This window comes from Mauremys mutica, chromosome 4 (genome assembly GCF_020497125.1).
Source record: "Mauremys mutica isolate MM-2020 ecotype Southern chromosome 4, ASM2049712v1, whole genome shotgun sequence".
Classification (NCBI taxonomy): domain Eukaryota; kingdom Metazoa; phylum Chordata; order Testudines; family Geoemydidae; genus Mauremys; species Mauremys mutica.
Genome location: NC_059075.1, coordinates 113,917,199 through 113,941,860, shown reverse-complemented (window position 1 = coordinate 113,941,860; position 24,662 = coordinate 113,917,199). Strand labels below are relative to the sequence as shown.

At 46.1% G+C, this 24,662-nt stretch overlaps 1 protein-coding gene across 2 annotated transcripts in view; it reads right to left on the bottom strand.

The window, feature by feature from the left end:
- Positions 1 to 24,662, bottom strand: part of LRP5 (LDL receptor related protein 5) — a 280,925-nt gene that overhangs the window by 135,234 nt on the left and 121,029 nt on the right. For both annotated transcript variants that reach the window (XM_045014021.1, XM_045014022.1), the window contains exons 6-7: positions 1,461 to 1,857; positions 762 to 933 (exon numbers count right to left, since the gene is read on the bottom strand). In XM_045014021.1, the coding sequence (XP_044869956.1) occupies positions 762 to 933; positions 1,461 to 1,857 (569 nt within the window). The remainder of the gene's footprint in view (positions 1 to 761; positions 934 to 1,460; positions 1,858 to 24,662) is intronic.

Here is a 24,662-nt window from a genome sequence, read left to right as displayed (position 1 = left end):
TAATCACACAATAGTCTATCAGTTTCACGTGTTTTCACTATTAAGGAGTCTGTCAAAAATAAACTGCATAATTATTTATATTTCAATGAGGAAGATTTTCCCTTGCTTTCAGTCCCTTCCCACTTGCTGAACTGCTATGGTCTCTGCATGGACTTCTATGTAGCCAGTCACAAGAATGGATTTTCAAATATCATGGTACATTAGAAACAATCCCTTCTCTGTCTAACACTTTCAAGTTGGATCAAGTAAAATACACCTGGATACTACAGTCATAGGTGCTGTGAAATATGGCCCTTCAAGGCCTTCCATCCACCCTGTGACACACACTCTGCATCTAGCACTTCAAACACAACTATTCCAACAACCAAGGCCAACTCAAAAATGGTTTTTATACTCAAGCATGCTTCTCTGTTTGCAAGATTCTCAGGCACACACTCTGACTTTAAAAGCAATGAATTATGCTTACTAACTGTATGCACTAGTAGTAAATTCCAGTTTCTTTTCCCTTGCTTGCATGATGACACAGTACTGGGATGGTGTTTGGTACCTGGGTACTTTGCCAGTTCAGAACACAGTTCTCAAAAACAAATATGCAGTTCCTTTTTTAAGGAAAAAATAAAAAGTGTCAAGCTCTGTCACAGACATGTTTTCATATCGATGAGACAACGGACCCCCTCCAAAGTCCAAGTCTTAAACTTGCACAGAAAAGATAGTTCTTACCTTCGTTGTCTGGAAATACTCAAGTTATGTTTATTACTTACTTCAATTTTGTCTGTCTTTGCATCTCCCCAGTAAAGTTTGTCTTCTTCAAGATCCAGTGCCAAGCCATTAGGCCAACCTAGAGAACTGTTCACTAGGACCCTCCTCTCTGAGCCATCCAGATAAGCACATTCAATCTTTGGATTTTCACCCCAGTCCGTCCAATACATGTAGCTGTAGGAAAAAAGCTTTAAATGCATATTGCGTATGATTACAGTATGCATCTGCTATTAAGATTGGGGATTTGTTCCAGCTGGTGAGAAAACTCTTCCCTATTAGTCTCAGGAGTAGTAATCAGACTAATTAACTCCCCCGCAAAGTCAAGTAGTGCCATTGACCTAAGGTCTGAGCATTAAAAAACCAGGTTCCTCACAATGGGCAGTGGTACCCTTCTTTAGTATGGTCTATAAAACAAGGGGATAAAGGAAAGACTGACACAGTTCAACCGAACAGGCTATGCAAAGTTCTGTGATACAGAAGCTTGTGATGGCTGGTGATTATGTAAGTGCACGTCAAAGGACAGGTAGAAAGGCAATGATTTTGACATGAGACAAGGAGCACTAGCACATATACTCTTTGGCTAATATACCCAACATCTAATAATCTGCTTTTTGTTATAGTCTCAGAGAACTGAAGATGGGGTTACAAGCTCTTAGAAAAATCCACCACAGGAGGGGAGGGACAAAAAACAAAACACTCACCCCATCACAGGATTTAGCACTATCGCTCTAGGTTCATCTAGATTTTCCGATATAAGGATCTTTCTGGATGTCCCATTCAATCGGGTTACTTCAATGCGATCTGTTCCTGTGTCAGTCCAGTACAGGTTCCTTGCCACCCAGTCTACTGCTATGCCATCAGGATGATTAATTTCCGTGGTCACTAGGGTCTGTGCTCCAGAACCATCAAGGTAAGCCCGACGAATAGCCCGGACATCGTCATCGGTCCAGTATATGTAGCCCTCAACAGGATCATAGTCTATTGCAATCGCATGCCTGATATTGTCTATCTGCAGAATAATGTCAGTGAAGTCTGGCATGTCCAAGGAGATTCTTCGCAAATCTGTCCTTCTAGCGAGCAGCAAGACTTCCTCGGCACCTGGGAAAGAGCATTAACACTGTAATTTTGCACCTATAGAGTGCTCCTTCACCTGTCACAAGCATATTTGAACCATAATGTAGCAGTTTGATGACAGAGAAGAATTGCCACACAGAAAACAAAGGAGTACTGGCATTAAAACAATGTGAGGTGTACCTCACTTCAGGGGTGCCCAAATATTGCCCAGGTAAGGTAAGGTAAGGGGCCACACATTAGCAACTTGCCAGTACCCCTAAGAACTACACCTAATTTGCCTCAGGCTTAAGAAAAAGATACAACCCCACATGCCACAGGCTATAGTTCCATTGAGCACCACATGCTGCACTTGAGAACTTGGTGGGACACGGTTTAGGGACTCAGGCTGTATGGGTGGATAGAGTTAGGAGTGGTGTTGCATTGAGGCTGCTACTACCATTCCCTCCAAACCAAGCTGCACTTCTGAACCGATGCTCCATGGAGCCATCCTTGGAAGTCTGCCTCTTACATCAAATCCTATTTTCCTAAGTGTAACAGACTGACAATTTCCTGAATTAACTTTACTGAATTAGGTTAATACCTTTGGGGTCCACTGTATTAAAAATACAATTGTGGATGTGGAATATGTGAAATTGTATGCATTTCCATGGGAAGGATAAACAGGAGAAGAGAAGGGGGTGATTAGGCCAATTCAGGTTGTAGCATCTTCAGAGAAACCACCCCCTTGGAAAGGTATGCATATACTAGTTTTTGGATAAATAGTCTGGTTTTAAACTGGTTCAGGGCCTTCTTCCTGGTCCAGCAAATGGACAGGACCTCTGGTTCAGACAGAGCGCTAATCCTTAGGGTAAGGTTGAATGGACTGGGCCTGCCAGAAGCCATTTTAGGGTCCAAACTTAAGTCAAGGTGGGTACGCAGGGTTTGTGCCTTATTTCTTTGCAGTGTAGACCCAGCTTCACTGGAATCATGCTCTGGGAGTCTGCCAAAAGAATCTCACAGTTCCACAGGGCAACTTTCTTTGTCCTCTGGACAGTCAAGTTTTCCCACACTGCAACATGAATAAAGGGCTAGAGCAGTCACATTTTGGGAAGACGCTAGGAAGTCTGGGATATGGGTGGTTGGTTTCAGGCCCGCATAATGGAGTGTAGACACTGGAGCCCCAGGTTGGGACCCAGGGTTCAACTTTCCTAATGGGATTCCAAAGGAATGTAGACATTCAAGCCCCAGGTTAACAAACTTGAGGTGTGTTACTAACCCTGGGCTTACACTGCAGTGTAGACAGGGCCGGCTCCAGACCCCAGCGCGGCAAGCACGCGCGTGGGGCGGCATTTGCCGGCAGGGGCGGCAGGCTGGGCCGGTGGACCTGCCGCAGGCATGACTGCGGAGGGGGCGCTCCTCCCGCGGCTCGGCTGGACCTCCCGCAGGCATGACTGCGGAAGCTCCACTGGAGCCGCCAGACCAGCCAACCGTCCGCAGCTGCGGGCGGTCCAGCCGAGCCGCGCGACCAGCGGACCCTCCTCGGTCATGCCTGCGGGAGGTCCGCTGCTCCCGGGGCTCCGGGGCGTCTCCCGCGCATGACTGCTTGGGGCGGCCGAATATGTAGAGCCGCCCCTGAGTGTAGACATACTGTAAGGGGAAATACGGGTGCATTTGCCCTGAATTGTGAGACTAAGTACCAAAATAAATATGAATTTGGGTTTTTCAGACCAGTAAAATGAAATGGGTATCACCCAGAAATCACTTTATTCATTGTCAGGGAAGGAAAAGCACAAGGGGTGGAAATTTTATCTATTAAACCAGGTTAATAATGAAAGAGTATTATTTCCTTTGCTAAAACACAATGAAAAAAATCAGGAATATGTCTAGACATTTGATCATATTACACAAAATTCCCAACCGAGCCAGCCTTGTCCTATAGCTGAATGAGTGCATTACACACAGTTTTCACACATGCTACATACTACACAGGAAATGATAGAAGGAACATAAGTTTTGGGATTTCCTAACAAAAGTACAGTACATTAATGCTTTTCTTTGCTTCAGACAGCCAAATGAGAGAGCAAGTCACAACTACTGCAAGTACATCCGACTTGCCTGAAGATGATATGAATCTGACTTTTTAGGTTGCAGGCAGTGGTGAGCTGCAGCCGGTTCGCACCGGTTCGCGGGAACCGGTTGTTAAATTTAGAAGCCCTTTTAGAACCGGTTGTTCCCAGTGGGACAAACTGGTTCTAAAAGGGCATTTAAATTTAACAAGCGCTCCCTGCTGCGGCCGCAGCTCACCTCACCTCTGCCTCCACCTCCTGCCATGAATGCTCCTCCCTGCTTCTCCTCCCGCCCTGCTTCCCGCGAATCAGCTGTTCGCGCGGGAAGCCTGGAAGGGCTGAGAAGCAAGCAGGCTTCCCGCTCAGGCCCAGGAAGACGATGCTGAGGTAGGGAACTAGGGGGGCTGTGTGCCCCGGCTGGTCTCCAGCCGCGGCCTGCCCCGGCCCCGCGGCCCCGGCCCCGACCCTCCCCAGCCCCGCGACCCCGGCCACCCGGCCCCGGCGCCCCCCCGGCCCCAGCCCCGCGTCCCCGGCCGCCCGGCACCGGCCATGGCCCTCCCCGCATCCCCGACCCTCCCCAGCCCCGCGTCCCCGACCCTCCCCGGCCGCCCGGCTCCGGTAGTGCAGGTCCGGGCAGTGATGAGCTGCCAAAATCATAACAACCGGTTCCCTCCTTACCCCAGGAGGGATCATGCCCCCACCCCTGGGACTCCTGCCCCATCCAACCCCCCACGTTCCTTGATGCCCGTCCCACCCCAGGAACCCCTGCCCCATCCACCCCCATTCCCTGTACCCTGAGTGCCCTCCGCCGCCCCATCCAACCCCTCCTCTCATTCTTGATAGCCCCCTGGCACCCCTGCCCCATCCAACCACCCCTTCTCTCTGTCCCCTGATTGCCCCTGGAACCCTTGCCCCTGACTGCCCCCCACCGCCCCATCCAACCCCTGATCCTTTCTGACTGCCCCACCAGGACCCTTGCCCCTATTCAATCCCCCTGTTCCCTACCCTCTGACCCCCCACCCCCAAACTCTCCTACCCTCTCTCCAACACCCCATCCCTGCCCCCTTACCGCGCTGCCTGGACGTGGCTGGTGGCACTACAGTCCGGCCGCTGCTGGAGCCGGGAGCCCGGGGACGCAGGGCGGGACAGGAGTTGCGCGGCCGGAGCCGGAGGATGTGGTGGGAGCCCGGCGGCCGGAGCCAGGCGGCTGGCTGGGCGGAGCCAGGGAGGGTCGCAGCCAGAGCTGGAACCGGGCAGCCAGGGCCTCCGCCACGGCCGGACCCACGCTGCCGGAGCCCGGCCCCCTGGCAAAACAGCAGGAGCCGGGCGGCTGGAGCCACGGGGCCAGGCCGGGCCGGAGCTGGGGGACCGTGTCCGGAGCCGGGCATCCAGGTAGGTGGGGTCACGGCCACCGCCGTGCCCGGACCTGCACTACCGGAGCCAGGCGGCCGGGGACGCGGGGCCCCGGGGACACGGGGCCGGGGAGGGCCGCGGCCGGAGCCGGGCGGCCGGGGACGCGGGGCTGGGGAGGGTCGGGGCCGGGCGGCCGGGGACGCGGGGTGGGCCGGGGACGCGGGGCCGGGGAGGGTCGGGGACGCGGGGAGGGCCGCAGCCGGGGAGGGCCGGGGACACGGGGCTGGGGAGGGTCGCAGCCGGGGAGGGTCGGGGACGTGGGGCTGGGCGGCCGGGGAGGGCCGGGGACGGGCGGCCGGGGACAGGTGGCCCGGCGGCCGGGGAGGGCCAGGGACGCGGACGCGGGGCCGGGGACACGGGGCCGGGGAGGGCCGGGGACGCGGGGCTGGGGAGGGTTGGGGCTGGGCGGCCAGGGACGCGGGGCCGGGGCAGGCCGCGGCTGGAGACCAGCCGGGGCACACAGCCCCCCTAGTTCCCTACCTCAGCGTCGTCTTCCTGGGCCTGAGCGGGAAGCCTGCTTGCTTCTCAGCCCTTCCAGGCTTCCCGCGCGAACAGCTGATTCGCGGGAAGCAGGGCGGGAGGAGAAGCAGGGAGGAGCATTCATGGCAGGAGGTGGAGGCAGAGGTGAGGTGAGCTGCGGCCGCAGCAGGGAGCGCTTGTTAAATTTAAATGCCCTTTTAGAACCAGTTTGTCCCACTGGGAACAACCGGTTCTAAAAGGGCTTCTAAATTTAACAACCGGTTCCCGCGAACCGGCTGCAGCTCACCACCCGCATGGCAGCGGCCGCAACCCCACCTACCCGGATGCCCGGCTCCGGACACGGCCCCCCAGCTCTGGCCTGGCCTGGCCCCGTGGCTCCAGCCGCCCGGCTTCTGCTGTTTTGCCAGGGGGCCGGGCTCCGGCAGCGTGGGTCCGGGCGTGGCGGCGGCCCCGGCTGCCGGGCTCCAGCTCGGGCCGCGGCCCTCCCTGGCTCCGCCCGGCCAGCTGCCTGACTCCGGCCGCCGGGCTCCTGCCACATCCTCCGGCTGCGCAACTCCTGTCCCGGCCCCGCATCCCCGGGCTCCCGGCTCCAGCAGCAGCCGGACTGTAGCGCCACCAGCCACGTCCAGGCAGCGCGGTAAGGGGGCAGGGAGGGGGTGTTGGAGAGAGGGTAGGGGAGTTCGGGGGTGGGGGGTCAGAGGGCAGGGAACAGGGGGATTGAATAGGGGCAAGGGTCCTGGTGGGGCAGTCAGAAAGGATCAGGGGTTGGATGGGGCAGTGGGGGGCAGTCAGGGGCAAGGGTTCCAGGGGCAGTCAGGGGACAGAGAGAAGGGGTGGTTGGATGGGGCAGGGGTCCCAGGGGGCCATCAAGAATGAGAGGAGGGGTTGGATGGGGCGGCGGAGGGCACTCGGGTACAGGGAAGGGGGTGGATGGGGCATGGGTCCCTGGGGTGGGGGGGCATCATGGAACGCGGGGGGTTGGATGGGGCAGGAGTCCGGGGGGGGGGATGATCCCTCCTGGGGTGAGGAGGGAACCGGTTGTTATGATTTTGGCAGCTCATCACTGGTTGCAGGACTGTGTGCGCGCAGGGGCACGCACAAACTTTTATTGCTGGTGAAGAAGGAGCCAAAACAGCCACCCTGGAGACTGAACTTCTCCATTTGTCCACAGAACGGGTTGGGAATGTATAGGAGCAGGGAAAAGCTCCCCAGGTGGCCCCAATAATTTGTCTTGATCCAGAGGGACAACTTCGAGGTGAGAGAATGTCTAGTTCCTTCTAAATAACCAGTTCACTGCTTAGTTTTCTGCTGCAGGTGCCAATTGTTGATATGGTTTTCATGTCTTGACACCTGCCAAATTGGAACTGGCCTGCAACCATCAATTCCATTTCATACAAGCCACTGAAAGACCAATAGATAGTAACCTTCAATCACTACCAGCCGGGGTTGTACTTAAAGTGGTAATCCTAGAAGTGAATCCCTTGAGCCATTCCAGTCCCTCTTGGAAAACGGTACTTCAAATCCTATTCTATACAGGTTCTTATAACATGCTCATCACCATGGTATCTGAGTGCTAATCCTCACAGCTATTCTCTAAGACAGTTTTACCCTGACATGTGAGGCCAGCACATAAGAAACATGCAATCATTCAAAGGGTATCTGTCACACGTCAATCCAAATGCACAGCTAACTCAGAGGTCTAGCTGCACCGTCACTTGCTTTTGAGTTTGGTAATCACAATTTGGTACCTGAATGCCCTAGCGAAGAAGGCATAAAAGCACTGAGGAGAAAATGCACTCAAGGCTGGGGGTGAAGAAAGTGATCCTGGGGGCAGGGGAAGGAAGGAGATAGGGAATATCTCCTATGACCTCTAAACAACCCTCAGAGTTTTGCTGAGGCTCTGAAGGGAGGCCTGGGTTGAAAGAAGGCTTTAATAATTGCGAATGAAGTGGGGGGAAATAATAAGCTCAGTTGTGGAGAGCTTCTCTGTCCCACCCCAAGACAGACAGACATTTGCCATCAGATTTCCTGAAGACTGATTTTGTTGGCTCCAAAGACACCAAAGCAGAATACAAATATTTCATTGTAACACATGGTAGAATTCTAGCTTCCCAAGTTTTAAGCTTGTGGTAGCTTATTAGGATACATTAAAAGGGGTCACTTTTTGGCCAGACCAAGGGAAGAGCAGTCCTAGGTGACGTGTCACCTTAAGAAACCACTTTTTTTTCCTGCACATGGCAAGGAGAAACAGGATTTTTAAGTTTTCCTTCTCTAAAGAAACAATACGTTCTTGTGATGATTAAAAGGGACTGCTGGAGCTGGACACAGTATTCGTTCTTAAATACTTTACCAATCTCCTGGAAAGATATACCCTTAGCTAAAATAAACACTGAAATATCCTAAATGTTATTTGATATTCTAAATCATGCTTAAAATAGTGGACCACTTGAAACATCAGCATAGAAAATAAATGAGCAAACTTGTACAAATACAGACCAGCAGCAGATGGAAGTCAAAACTAACTGGTCAAATTAACTGTCTATACGTCCTGTACAACTGTTCCTCTTAGCTAGTATTATATATAAAGACAAGTTACCTTATAAACATTAACCCCGTATGAGGGCAATGAACATTCATAAAAGGTGCAGTTGTCAAGTATTTCATGGCAATCTTTATATTCAGATATGCAAAGGCATCCAGATTTTAAGTGTTGTTTTAAAAATAAAAGCTTCTATTTTGATAATGGCATCACAAAAAAAAGTCCAAAGTTGGTGATTTTGTTCTCCAATGTCTCAAGGATTACCCAATACAAACCAGTCTCGGAGCTATGCTGACATCTCTGATGTTGGATTAGAAAATAGGTCAAGAAACAGTCTTGTTAATTTGAGAAATATGAAAGATTGCCATGTTAAACAGAAATGGAAAAACATCAAAATTGTAAATAAGCCTTATTTACAATGGCAATGGAGAGCAATACTTAAGTGCTTCATGGTTTCTTTTCAAGCCTATATTTTTACATTTCCTGTAACATTTTTTGTTTTATTTTTGTTTTATTATTTGTATTATAATGTCACCTACAGGTCCCAACTGAGGTCAGGCCCCCACTGTGATAGGTGCTGTACAAACAGGTGGTAAAAGATAGTCCTCTGCCTCAAAGAGCTTACAAACTAAATGGACGAGACAAAGGTGGGAGGGGAAAGAGAAACACACAAAGATGAAACAATTTTCCCAAGATATCTCAGTCTGACAATGGCAAAGTAGGCTATAGAACTCAGGTCTCCCAAGTCCCATATAAAAATTCCAAAACATTTTTCCCCCTCCTGTTTCCCTTACTATCCACATTCCCTACAGGCGCTATTTTCGAAATGGAGCCCCCAATCAGTGAGAAATTAAAAACAAGACAGGGAACGGCCCTAAGGCCCACTGTAAAGAAAGTTTGCATCCTGACGGTCAACAAATAAAAGGGTATTAGCACAAAGACAACACCCTGTGACACCGGGCAGCAAGCTGTAATAGTGGAGAGCAGAGTGCATGCTTCAATAGCAGAGGCATATAGCTTTGTTTATGTTAGGGTCTACATCAAGGCACATTTAATTACTTGCTACGAAGTATTGATTTGAAATTTTGACTTGTGGGGAATCAAAGGTAACTACTACATTAAATGTAAATTAAGTAAAAATCAGGTTTAAAAACTCAACAGTTAGCCTTACAAAATACTAGAATAAATCAGTTTGATTATAATACTGAAATATTATATTTTTATTAAAGAAATTCTCAACTCCACTGCTTCAAAAACCAGTAGAGGTTTTTGCCGCAAACATCAGCTGCTCTGTCACACAAAGCCCTTACAAATTCACATCAGAGTCTTTCCATTCCACTTTTAATTACATTAATATGTCCTTAATCACTCTGATCTGCTTAAATAATATTGGAGCACATTTAATAGAAGGGCACTGAATATGCATTTGATAACTGATCATGTAGTAGAGAGGGATATTACAGTCGAACCCATTTATCTCGACCTCGGTTAACTTGCCAATCCTATTAACTCGAGGTTTTACAAGTGGAACCGCCAAACTCCCTCTTTATCTTATGGGCTTCTCATCTGTTATGTCGATTTGCCCAACCCTAATATCTCGAGCCCGGCTCCCCGCGTCCCCAGCCACCCGCTCCCTGGCTCTCCAGCCGCGCGGTTCCCCAGCCGCCCGCTCCCCGCGTCCCCAGCCGCCCGCCCGCCCCCGCATACCCGGTCCCTGCCCGGCCCCGCCCGCCCGCCGGCCCCGCATACCCGGTCCCTGCCCGTCCCTGCCAGCCCGGCCCCGCATACCCGGTCCCTGCCCGTCCCCGCCCCTCCCCCCCGCATCCCTGGTCCCCGCTTTGCCTGCCGCCTGCCCGCCCGGCTCCGCTTCGCCGGTCCCCGCTTTGCCGCCCGCCCCTCCGCCCGGCTTCGCTTCGCCGCCCACCCGCCCGGCCCCGCATACCCGGTCCCTGCCCGTCCCCGCCAGCCCGGCCCCGCATACCCGGTCCCTGCCCGGCCCCGCCAGCCCGGCCCCGCATACCTGGTCCCCGCTTTGCCTGCCGCCTGCCCGCCCGGCTCCGCTTCGCCGGTCCCCGCTTTGCCGCCCGCCCCTCCGCCCGGCTTCGCTTCGCCGCCCGCCCGCCCGGCCCCGCATACCCGGTCCCTGCCCGTCCCCGCCGCCCGGCCCCGCATACCCGGTCCCTGCCCGTCCCCGCCCGCCCGCCCGGCCCCGCTTACCCGGTCCCCGCTTCGCCTGCCGCCCGGCCCGCTTACCGGGTCCCGCTTCTTTGGCTGCCCGGCTCCGGGTCCCCGTCCCGCTTCGCCGGATCCAGCCACGTGCAGGCACCGCGGTAAGGGGGCAGGGAGGGGGTGTTGGAGAGAGGGCAGGAGAGTTCAGGGGTGGGGGGGTGGATAGGGGTTTATCTCGATCATCGGTTATCTGGACTATTTTTGGCAAACCCCTAGGCCGGCGACATAACAGGGTTCAACTGTATATGCATTTCTAAGATACCCAGAGACTGCAATATTGGACATCATTGTACACAGATATAAACAGACTAGTCTAATCTGGTAGTGTTGCCTCTTCACATAACTGATTGCATTTTCACCTTAGTTCTCTTCTGTTTTTCTCTCTCCACAGTGAACTGGATCAAGGTTGAATGGGCTTGACACAGGAATTTCTGGGAGAAGTTCTCTGGCCAGCATTATGCAGGAGTCAGGCTAGGTCTACCCAACAGACCTAAAATCCACCTCCCCACACAGTTAAACCGACCTAACCCCACATGTAGACAGAATTATGTTGACAGAAGAATTTCTCCTAGAAAGAACAGGCGGGAGAGAGGCGTAGCCTAGTGCTTGAAGCACAGGATTAGGAGTAGCAGACTAATCTTAGTCCTGACCATGGTTACCACTGTGACCTGGGGCAAATTACACCACCTCTTTTCCTCAGTAGTCTTATCTGTAAAATGGGAGCCTATCCCTTTTACAGAGGCACTTTCAGCATTAATGTCTGAAGAGTGCTTTGAAAATACAAAACACTAAATAAATTTTATAGTATAACATCTCTATTGCAGAATGTGTATTACTAGGCATTCTAGAACCTGTGTACACTACTAGAAACAGTCTAAATACATTTAAATGTTACTGCATTTAATCAAATGAATCTTTAAAACCACCAGCAAATTAATCATTTTCATAACCATACAAGTAAGCAACCCTTAATAGGATTACCAGCCACTGTAACATGAATGTGTTCAGCATCACACAAACAAAAGCTTTCACATACAAAATGCAACTACTCAAATATAAGGCTGAAATACAGGCTTAAAGTCTAACACAGCAAGTGAAACCATAGTGTAATGCTACATAAAAAGATCTCTATCAACCAGAACCCACAGGGAAAAAAGGAAGGAATGTATGCATACCACCACACACATTTGGTATAAACATTTTACAATGCAAAATCATGTAGGATAACTTTTTTACATTAGAAAAACTGGCATCCCTTTGAAATTTCCACTTTGAAGGAATTTGTAATGCCCTAAGTTCAAATTTCTGTTTTATTTTTCCAACTGGTATAACTTTAAGCTGTTTATTATTCTCGAGTCTCTTTTGCTTCCCGCTCCCTGAGGCTTTCTGCAGAAACTTCTGTGCAACTTTTGAGTAAATCTAACATCCATACAAGCCCATGAATTTTAATGGTTTGCATACAGAAACAAATGCTAACTATATTGGAATTAAAAAACCCAACACACAGCTCTGGTCATTTGTTCTCGTTCCCCAAACACTATATTCTCTCTTTGTAGTTAACAAGAAGCCATGTAGAAACAGACTAGAGGGATCTTTTTTGTTTTATGGATGGAGTTCCACTTCCCCCACTCCTTTAATCCATTAATTTTAAAATTTAACACCCATCCTAGGTATAGTGTTTGCTTGGGTTTTTTTGTTTTGTGCTTCTGTTATTATTAAAAATTCATGTTTCAATGCTGAAAATGGCAGCTGCATTCTATCTACAAAATTAATTCCAATCAGAGCCGACAGCAGCGAAGTAGCCCATCTCACCAGCTCAACAAGAGCCTTTTTTATTCTCCCCTTGGCCCACTTCACATTTGACAAGTGACAAGACATCTATAATACAGTAACAAATGCTCCAATTTATTCACCCAACCTAAACAAATGTAGACTGCAGCGGTTGCTTTTGCTAATCCATGCCAGAAAACACCATGCTATTCCTTTCCCATTTGTCTGTCTGCTAATCAGGATAGAACAATGCTCCGTTGTGGGTCTCTTTCCCCCTGAAATGTTCTTCTCCCTTCCCCTCTAATCTAGTCACTAGGAACTTATTTTACAACCACGACTTTGCTAGGCAAAACAGAGAACTTGTAAACAGGAAAAACCTTAGTTCTGCATTGACACACAAGAAAGTGACATTTTAAAAATAGTTCACTACAAATACTTAGGTTGTCAGCAAATCTTTTACTAGCCATCCAAATACAGACACCCAGTCACCCCAGATAAACCAACCAGACTTCCAGAAACCACACATAGATGAGCAAAAGATCTTGTTAGTTCCAGTAACACAATGAATTACCTGGCAAAGTTTCAAAGCATGATGCAGGAGAGAACAAACTTTTGTTATTCTGTGTAGATCATGGGAAATGTAAAAAAAAAAAAAAAAGTTGCCATGCTATTTAATAATCTTGCTTATATTCAAAACAATGACAACATTCAGCACAGTGAAGTTCAGCATTAGCTGCTCTTAACAGTCCAACTGCAGGAAGAGAGAAGTAAGACAGGGATGATGATAGGAGGTTTAATTTTGGTGTTGTGATCTATGTGTAGGGCCCCAGTATTGTTGCTCTTAGACTTTTCCACCTAATTGAAAAATGTTTGAGAAACTGAAACAAGCTGTGCTAATAGCTGGGGTCCACATAAAAGGATATATATATTTTTTAAACATAAGAGAAAGTCTGTCATGGTGTCTACCAGCAGCTCTACATATCCTTGTACAGAAGATTTGATTTATCTTCAATCTCTAGGTGAACGGAACACTGATTCACTAAATGAAGGTGGCTGATTTGGGCTGGGGACACTCACTGCAGGAGAACTTCCTCTTAGCCAACTGGTGGAGCAATAAGAGCACAGAAGACAAGAGATACACTTGCCTGGTTTATCTGACTGAGGATGAGAGCTGCAGGGGAAAAGTAGTGCACAAAAATTAACAAAAAGTGAGTCCTAAGTGCCCTCATTTGGACTAGACATGGCTAAATCACAGGCTCTGGGACAATTAACACTTATGACAAGGGAAGGACATACAGAGCACAAACATGGCTCATTAACTGCTCCATTTTCATGTTACACATGAATAACCTTGTCCACTGTTACTTTTACTACTTCATTAACAAACATCTAGGGTAGCTATTTTCCCTGAACCTGCAAATTCCATTTCAGAGACAGTTATGGCACATACTCACTAGAAAAACAAACAAGGTATCCAACAAACATTACATCTGATGAAGTCACCAACATGGAATGACTTACACTCAGATGACAGAAAGCTGCTTCCCTCATACCAAGGGAAAGCTATTACACTTCAGGAGGCAGGATTACCCTATTGCTATGATCTTTAAAATAATTTAATACAATAAATGGGATACATCTTTTCTTCCATTTTTAGTAATGGACAGAGGCAAAAACCAGAAGACTGCCCCATCATTAATTGGAGGTCTTGAGAATATTCATTAAAACTCATACACACTAGCATTAATATACCAATCAATGTAGTATCATTGGTAGAAACCAGACATAGTGATTAGCACAATTTTCATGGCCACAACCATTAACACGTAATTAATCATAACCAAGAGCAATAATACTTTGCACTTCTACAGCACCTTTCATCCAAAGATCTCACAGTACTTAACAAGTACATTTCAACTCCCTCTGAGTTTGGCTGGTCAATATTACCTCCGCTTTAAAGATGTGGAAACTGACTTCAAGAGATTAAGTGATATACTTGAGGCGACACATCTGGGTAAATAATTCAAGAGTCCCATCTACAAGTTTTCACTAGCCAGGAAATAATATCCCTTCTTAAAGAATCGTAATGCCAGTCCTGAACAAATCACGGCAAGAAATCTCCAAAGAAACTTGGGCACCAGAAATGGGGTATGATCCTTGTCAAGGATACAGCAAAATCTAAAGATCACCTTCAAGTTCTGCACAGAGATGAAATTTCCCCATCCTATTGACTCAGAATAAGTAAACAGGGTATTAAAATTGGACTGACCATCTCCTATCACTAACCAACTGGTGATCAACAGAAGTTTGGTAGTCAAACCCATCAGCATGTAAATCGATAATAGTACTGTATTAAAGGGAAAAGTCTTTGGGGGTGGGAGGACAAAAATAGTCACAGAGAAGATATGTAGAGGATACATTCTTGATTCCCTCAGATCAGAACACCCAGGCACTGGGGGCAGATTTACTGGCTTACTGGAAAGGATTTACCGGAACCAAGTACTCCTGAGTGCTAATCCCAGCTATCACTGACTCACTGTGTGGCCTTGGACAAGTCACAATTTCTCTGCACTTTAATTTCCTTCTCTATAAAATGGGAAGAATACTTCCGTACCTCATATGAGCCCTTTGTGGTTAATATTTATACAGTCCTTTGAAGATAAATTTTAAAGTGTTATCATTATTACATTCCAAGTATTACACGTCCACAGAAAATTCACTTTTGAGCAAACACCAGCCATTAAAAGGGTCAATCCAAGAGGGAAACATTACAGAGAAAGTTATAAACAACTGTAAATTGGGGTTAAAAAATAAAAGCAGTGTCTCAACCTTTCTGTAGCTACTTTGACACTGTTAAATAAATTTGCCACAAAGAAAGAAACAGGCTTAGGTCTTGTACACAAAGGCCATACTGGAAAACTACAGGATCATTTCATATACTACTTCCATAAAGTCATCAAAATAGGAGACAAAAAGGACCTGTTAGGTCATCTAGACCATCCCTCTGTGGGTATTTTCCCTACAGTACATTTTCTACTGACTTTGTTCTCTCAAATTTTAAGTTTACTTTTAAAAGCAGCTGTTTCTGAAAGTGTTTTTTCAATGTAGTACACTCTCCAGTGCTGAAGATTAGCTCTCATAAAACTAAAATTATCTGCAGTTTGCAGTACTTTAGTACCTATCAACAAAAAGCAGACTTTAGAAAACAAAAACACCATTTCCTAGTCTGCAAAAAAGGGGTGGCAAGACTAAACATGAAAGGTAATTTACAAGTGAATGAACCGAAAAAAGAAAAACCTCATTCATTAAATGCTGATGAAACGAGGTAAAGGCAGAAGAGAATCAAACGTATATTACATTGCAGCACTCTCAGGATGCCCCAAGATGGAGGATCTATGATGTTCCCATTGTTCTGACCTTGATACATTCGCTGAAGTGCTAGCATCATAAAATTAAAGAGAACATTCTCATTCCTGGTATAAGTAAGAGACATTGTCTAGGTGCTATGGGACATGTGATTTATTATGCTTCATGAAAGGCTGGTTATTCTACGGGTTTCTGGAAATGAGATTAGCATGAAGTTTTCCTTGAGCAAGCTCCTACCATTTGCTCCATTGGGTTTTATCTTTAAAATTGCTTCTGCCTTGTCAGAAAAGTAATTCTATTGACTACATTACAGCAGTTTGAGCTGTATTAACTAGTTCTGAACATGCAAACAGCATTCTAAACCCAAAGTTATCATACTAAACTGTTAAGAATCAGAATACAATGGAGTTCGAACCCTGGTATGAACGTCTCCCTATCAGCAAGGTGCCCCAGAATACCCAGATGAGAGGGTAAACCTCAGTCTCAATCCCAGGCTGATGGAAATCATGCATGTCAGATTATGAGAATAGTATGTGAGAACAGAGAGAGTGGGCATAAACAGGCATTCATTACATAAATTCCTCCTGTGGAGAGTATATGAAACTGCATCAGCATCACTCTTGGAAGTAGTCCCCTGCTCAGAATAACTAAGGAACTGAATGTCGGAAATTCACTGGGTAAGCAAAGGATGGCTCTTGCAACAGAGGGAGGGAAGAGATCCCTAAAAGAAGTGAGAGTCCTCCTGTTCTCATCAAGAGCAGACATACGAAAGGAAAAAACTATGATGAATTACCCAAAGGGTTAATAGAAATAAACACAGATTGCTGTTTCCCAAACCGGACTTTATTTTAACTTGAACCTAGATCGTTTTATTCAAGTGAGTTATACCTATGAAGAGTATTTTGAAACCAAAGAATACACAAAAGGGAGTACACAAATAATGCTGCTTCACAAACACTATGGGGTAGATTCCATCTTCATTCTATGGGCATAATTTCCACTCATTAATGAGTCATACATGCAGATCCAGGGGAGAGTACAACCCTTAAAATGAATGGAACTTCCTGTGCTACACCTGATCAATAGGGAGAGGCAGGTGTCAGAACATGGGTGTAGTGGTCAGGAAAAGAGTGGGTATCTGGGAAGGGTATGGAGAAGGAGGGTAACAGGGGAATTACTACTATATGAGCATTACTAGCACCTTCAAGAAATAAACAAATAGCTACAAACAAATACAGGCCAAAACCAACTATGGACTTTCTCCCAATACGTAAGATGCTGCTGGGAGGCTCCCAGCAGTTGTTTATGGTCCATAAATACCAGAAACAATGCCAGCACTGGACTGTCAGATACTTAAGAGCTGATTTACAGCCATTGTCCAAAATGACAAATGACCCCCCAAATCCTTCCCTTTCACAAAGGGTACTTACTGTTCATTTGTAAATTAGCAGCCGATGTATTTAAAAGTGTTGACTAGCCCATACATGGAACTAAGCTATATGAATTTCTGCTTACTATTCAGAGGGAGATATGTATTAGCAAGCTGGAGCTTTTCAATAACTGTGACAGAAGTTTAATTGTATGGGGAAATGTCATTAAAAGGTTTTTTGTTTGTCTGTTTTCCATGGACTATTCCAGGTTAGTTGTCCAGTTATTTAACTACATGGCTTACTAATACTAAGCCCCAAAACTCTGTGTGCATGTATTATATAAAATATACATTGACATACATACAAGGGAGACACTGAGATTTTAAATAACAAAACTACACTAACTTCCCAGATAAAAAGATTTAAGCGAAGAGGCATGCGCCACCAGGCTCAGCAGAGATATTTGTAGGGGACGACTGAGTAATGGTGACCAGCCCTCCTCAGCTGCTCAAATGGCAGGGTCAGGATAGGAAAAAGGGAAGCAAACTCATTTACCCAAAAAGCAGCTGTCCTTCTCTCTAATCTGACAGATACCTGCTACAAAGAGCAATTCTCTTAATTTGAGGCACCAGGTCCCTCCCCCGCCATCCTGCAAAGAAACTTGTATCTCATTTGTGACTCCCTCTCAAAGACCAACTCCCTCCAACCCCACACTAATAAAGCTGCGCTTGATTTGAGAAAATGAGGACCCCTTCCCACACTCAGACACAAAGAGCTGCTCTTTGCATCAGTACAAGACTGCATGCCCCTGGCAACTCAAATGAATACTGCCTCCAATCTGAGACACGGGGGTGTCTGTTACAGCTCCATTTTGGTTCTTACAGCTGTCCCCTTACTCCATTTTGTTCTTATTCTCCTCCGGTGGCTGCCCCTCCCTGGCTGTTAAGTTGTTTAACAGGGCCACTGCCCTTCTCAAAGGGATGGCCACTTGTGCTAAGTGGGACCACTGCCCTGTTCAAAGGGTTAGTCCTGTTATCACCTTGTTAAAACCTGGGCTTGGTGTAGGGTAGGCAATGTCCAGAGCTACAAGACCTATTGTGTTTTTAAGATCCTGGGCATGAGTCATAGACCTCATGTGTTTTTGAGTCACCTATTGCACAGGACTCTGCCCAGGCATGTACCTGCAGTTTTTCCCTGCCTGCTCTCCTCCCTGTGAGAAGGGGAACCAATCAGAGTTACTGGCGGGAAGCTGCCTAGGTTTGCCTTTATAAACAGACATTTTCTGAACAGACTTTAGAAAGGTTCCTGCATTGCTACCTGGTCTGATCAGCCAGGGGGTTCTGGGTGTCCTTTCTCTGCTCTCGTTTTATTTTTGAGCGTACCCCCGTTTTTTGAACCCCTCCCACGAAGAACAAATTGCTGCCTGAGAGATCTCCTGATTATCTAGACTGTACCAAGCCTTCTGATGTTCTTGCTGCTTCTGCCTCTGCTGCTGACTTGGGGGCTGGTAAGAATCCTTCTGTGAAACTTTCTGTACTTTTATTTTATTATTTTAGCTGCTGGCTCTGTCTCCCCAGCACACAGACTCAAGCTAAACCTTGGTCTGTGTTTTAAAAAAATCTCTCTTAAACTCCATAGCACTCTGCCACTAAAAGTAAGTTTGTGCTGCTGCTAAGCTCTGCTCCTGTGGGCTTTGCCTTGGACTCACTGTTTTCAGCTGTATCCACTGCTGCAGCCACCTCCCTTGGCTTCCTTGGGGGCTGCCTTGGGAGCTGTATTCTGGGCACATACCACTCTGCCCTCTGTAACTTCCCCATAGCATAAGGTGCACCATAGGTTTTGTTTCTTTAGTTTAATAAGTCATAGTTTGTTAAGATTATAAAGCTTGTAAGTCTCACCTGCCTTGCTATAGTTCGTTGTTTTGTTGCTCCATATAGCTGCTTGTTGTAGTTTGCTTAGAATTGTGATATTTGTTGTTTTGCCTAGTCATTGGTTAAGATAGATTTAAAAAGTCATTGCCTGATTGTATTCTGTACCTGTTTTGTTACTTTGTAGAAGCTGCTTGTCATTTTATATAAGTTTGATTAAGTTAGAGGATAGATAAGGTTCTTGCTGCTCCAATCTCCCGCTCTGAACTTCCCAAACCCCTTGCTGCTTTTTTCCCCTGTGTCTGCATCAACCTCTGAACTTCCCAAACCCCTTGCTGTTTTTTTTCCCCTGTGTCTGCATCACCATCTGAACTTCCCAAATTCCCCCCCCCCCCCCTGCTCTGTTGCCCTTACCTCGCAGGGCTTCAGAGTCTCTTGCTGCTTGCAGCTGCATCTCTCATCAGTTGCCACGATCATTCCCCCCCCCTCCTGTTTCTTGACCCAGCCTTTGGGTACACTCTTGCTATCACAGCCTCACAAATTAAGTCTACACTGCATAATTTCACTTATCACCCATATTGTATTATTGCACTGTGATTCACATTTTACTTCCACCTTTCTGATATACTTTGTATTTGCATTAATACTATTGTGTTACATTGTGTATAAGGCCACCAACCACTTAATACATTCTATCTAAGATTGTTGACCATTCTATATAGAAGCTACTATTTTATTTTGCATTTCCTTTTTGTATGTTTTACATTCCACACTGTATCTAGAGTTGTTCCTATATAAAGTTGAGTTGCTTATTAACTGTACTGTATCCCATTGTGCTAAACCCCACTTACTGTACCCCACTGTTAGAACTCCCTACACTGTTCAATAAGAAACCCCCCCCACCATCATTGTCTATTGTAAACCCCCTATACACCCCATCCCATCGTATTTCATTGTTAAATTCTCACCACTCCCTTTTTCCTTTAATAAAGAAATTAATTTGCACTCCACCCGTGTGGTAATTGCTCCACAAGATCCCATATACCTGCTGGCAGGGACAGGGGGGTGGGGGGATAGATTCTTTAATGTGACTAGTGATTTTGGGCATCCAGTTTGAAACACCTTATAGAAGCTTCATTTTCAGAAAGTGCTGAGCACCCAATTCTGAAAATTGGACAACTTTAAGGTGCCTCAGGTTCGGCACCCAAAATCTCTACTCACTTTTGAAAATCTTGACCAAAGGCTATAATGTGCAATAATGAAAACCTCTCTCTCTATGCTACTTACATGGCCCCCATGCTTGAGCATCTCATGATTTTTAATATATTAGTCCTCACAACACTTCTGTGAGGTAGGAAAGTGCTATTATTCCCATTTCACAGATGGGGAACTGAAGTACAGAGACAGAGAATATGTCTACATCACAAAAAAACAAACAAAAAGAAATCCAGCCAACCCTGGAGCACCGAATCTCAGAGCTCAAGTCAGTTGACTTGAGCTCACAGGTCTTGGCTGCAGGGCTCAAAATAGCAGTGTAGGCATTCTCACGTGGGCTCAGAGACCCTTCCCCCCCACCAACTTTCAGTGCCTGGGCTCTAGCTGGAGCAGGAGCATCTACACTGCTATTTTTAGCCCTGCAGCCTGAGCCCCACCAGCACAAGTTAATTGACCCAGGCTCTGAGAGTCAGAGCCATAGGTTTTTTTCTTTGCAGTGTAGACATACCCTCAGTGACTTTCCCAAGGTCACACAGGCAGTTTGTGGTGGAGCAGGGAATTCAACCCGGTTTCCCCAACTCCCAGACTAGCACTCTAACCACTGGATCATCTTATCAAAAGAATAAATACACTCAGACAAGCATGAATTAAAGCTGGATACGGGCAGTGCAGGCTACAAGGAGCTAGCTGAATTAGTAGACATCCAATGAAAGTTTATCCTTATTTTTAAATAATGTATTCCAGTATCATCCACACAAAAATACATTTGGGAGATCTGCACTCAATAGCAGGACTTTTATCCACTGCATTACTAGGGAACCAGCTTTCTTGTTGGCAGTATGTAAAACTCTACTTTGGTTCATAAGACACTCATACAGCACATACTCCATTTTTCATTGGGGCTGATGGGAGAAACAACAGCTCCCATCTATGCATTGAACAGGCTACATCCTACTTAATTCACAAAACTAAATCAGATTAGGCATATTCAAACCAGACACGTACAGCATTCCTTATCAAGGAGCTGGGCACTGACCCTCAAGTTACAACCTCCACAATGTATAAAACATCTTGGTATATTTTACACCTTCATCATCATCGGAGTTTATTACATCATCGGCTTAGTATTATAGACTGATGTGCATGGGATGCATTGGAAAAGACCAGCAGTTGTTGCAGGGAAAACATTCTGAACAATCCTCACTTCCTTAATTATACAGGTCCACTTTAGAGGTGGTATGAAAAAGGTCTCAAAAATTCTCATATATACTCGTCTACAGCTAAAACTTAGGTTGGCCTAACTACATCACTCAGGGCTGAAAAATGTCATGCCCTGAGCACCATAGTTTGGTTGACCTAACCCCTAATGCAGACACGGCTAGATCAACAAAAGGATTCTTCAGTTAACCTAACCACCACCTTTCAGAGAGGTGAATTACCTACATTGACAGAAACCCTTCCACTGTAACTGTGCCACTGTAGTGCAGACACACTCTTAAGCATTTTTACACTCCTCTGGTAATGTAAAATGTCCGTAAAGTGGGTGTACATTAAAGTGAGTGTAAACATAATTTGCACCCACTTTACAATGCAAATGGTGTCTTAGGATTGTCAACATGGCAGATTTTTCCAGTTATACTAGCATAATTTTATTAGGATATAATTATAGTTATACCACTATAACATCCCACATGGACACTTACCTCTTTTCAGCCTAGCTTAAAGCACTTCAAAAGCATAAGCTAAACTGGAAAAAAGGCCCTCTCATTCCCGAATAAGAGTGTCCACATCAGGGAGTTATACAAGTACATCGCTACCTCAATATAACGGCACCCAATATAACACAAATTTGGATAAAACATGGTAAAGCAGTGTTCCGGGGGGAGGGGGGACCGGCGGGGCTGTGCACTCCGGTGGATCAAAGCAAGTTCAATATAACACGGTTTCACCTATAATGCGATAAGATTTTTTGGCTCCCAAGGACAGCGTTATATCGAGGTAGAGGTGTATAATAATAATGCTTAAATTCATACCCTACCTTATTACTGGTATAACTGCCTCATGTTGACGGAGCTCAGCGTAACTGAGAATTCAAGCCTCAGTCTCTCACCTCAGCCTTATTCTTGATTGTGAAGTTAGCTAGAATGACTGGAAGCCATGAGGCCTTCACACAAATATCTGCACTATACAAACATTCATAGCACGACACTTAAGTGTTTACTGTGCTCTCAGTACATGATTTTCAAACATTCATAACTAATTTATAAACCAATGATTTCCCCCAAGCACAGTAAAGCAGACTCTCCCTCATTCGAGGTTACATACAGGGCCAAGCAAGGAATTTTACAAACAAGCCACTTGTGAGTAATCCAAGGGCAGCAGAAAGTATCCAACACACTCTTGGGCAAAAATCCTGGCTTCTCTGACCCGGAGAGTCTTGCCATTGACTTCAGTGGGGTTAGGACATCACCCTCAAGTTAAAAATGATCATGTGCAAGTAGGCTCCTCCACCCCCCAAAAATGTTGGAAATATTTTATTCAACTTTACCCAGAAAAACTAACCTCTAAGCTAAGACTAAATATGAAAAGTTTCAACTTGAAAGGGTTTTTTGCTTGTTTTTTACATTATAAGCTCCTAAAATTAGAGACTTAGAATGGGTGGACTATCTCAGCAATAACCATAGCATCATTATTTATCTATCTTTGGGTTTTATACTGCTATAGCCAAGTCCCTAGAGGACTACATGGAGTCTCTGGCACTTCTCCCATACCTGAACTAAGATTCACATAGAGTCTTTTGGTGTGCAAACTCTGAGCCAGAAACGGTCTTTATTCTTGTCTGTGTTCAATAATAAAGTAAAGCTGTCCATAGCAGGCTTTTGCTGTTCACCTTTCTCGGTTCAGTAGCTTTTCCTTACTGTTATTTCACGGGGCACTTATTTTCTTCTTGTTTGTGCTGTTGTAATTCCTTGTCTTTGGTTATTACAGAAGAGCTTTTGCAATCTCCTGCATTCTCTGAAGATAGTCTCAGTCTTGGGCCTGGTCTACACTACGGGGGTCGGGGGTCGAACTAAGGTACGCGACTTCAGCTACGCGAATAGTGTAGCTGAAGTCCAACTACCTTAGTTCGAATTTCCTACCTGTCCAGACACCGCGGGATCGAACTCCGCGGCTCCCCCGTCAACTCCGCCACCACCGTTTGCGGTGGTGGAGTTCCGGAGTCGACGGGAGCGCGTTCGGAGTTCGAACTATCGCGTCTACATTAGACGCGATAGTTCGAACTCCGAGAAGTCGAACTCTCCGCGTCGACCCGGCGGGTAAGTATGGACCTACCCTTATTTAAATTTATATTGTAGCAGCGGCCAGAGGCTTCAATCGTGTTGGACCCCAATGTTCTAGGCACTGTACACAGTCAAATGACAGACCCTGCAGCCCAAAGAGCTTATGAAATAAAAGGCAGAACAAAGAAGTGGGTGCATAATGGGAGATAAAGGGGTGTTTTAGCACATACGAGATGTGTGAATGATTTTTAGCCAATCAGTCAGAATAACCAAATGTATCTCCTCTGGGAGATCATTATGTAATCAAGCCCCCTGGCTCCTGAGAGCTTCCCCCGGGCAATGTCAGGCATGTTGTCCCAAAGGAGCACAGCTGTCTTGGAAAGTCATGAATGAAGACATAGTTTTTGATTAAATTGGGTCCCAAGCTGATGAGGGCCTTAAAGATAAAGACTAGGGCCTGGAATTAGCACTAAAAGCTAGTGGCTGGTGAAGTGTGCTGATGTGATGTGTTCTTAGCTTTTTCTCCCACCAAGGACTCACTTTAGCTCTATTTTATATAACACACGGCTACATTTGTTAAGGCTCTGCTTGAGATAACAGGCACGGGGGCTATGTTAAATTAGATGTAATATAACACAGTAGAAAATGGTTACAAAGTTGAACCTGCCTACAGCTGCTAGGACAAAACCAAACCTATAGGGCCTTCAACAATATGGCCACTCTCACCCTGCCTTCAGCAACAGATCTGCTTCTGCCTTCAGTCACTATAAACAGGGTAAGAATTCTGAAGGCTTTCCATGCAAAGAAAGAGAATAAATAGTATATACTGGACATCCTACAATTTGTTTAGGTCAAAGCTTAGAATGCCCAAATAAATACACAGAATTCTTCCTTTGGGGAAATTTTGCACAATACTAAATGAAATACTACGATACCACATTTAACCAAGTATTGACATTTACCTGGCGATGACTCTGGATTAGTTGGTGAAACAAAAACTCAGAAAGAACTCATTATAAAAACAGTATTCATGACAAAACAGGCTCTAGAAATGCAAAAAATCTCCTAGTCATAGATGGATAGATAAAAAGGAGTGGCAACACAACTGCCTAATATGAGAGCACCAAATATGTACATCCTGTAGGATAACAAAAAAAAACAACAACTCATCTTTGAAGAAACCTGAAACTCCTCCTCCTGAAATATCTAGACACAAAAAGAAAGGAATGAATCTTATGTTTACATTAATTTAA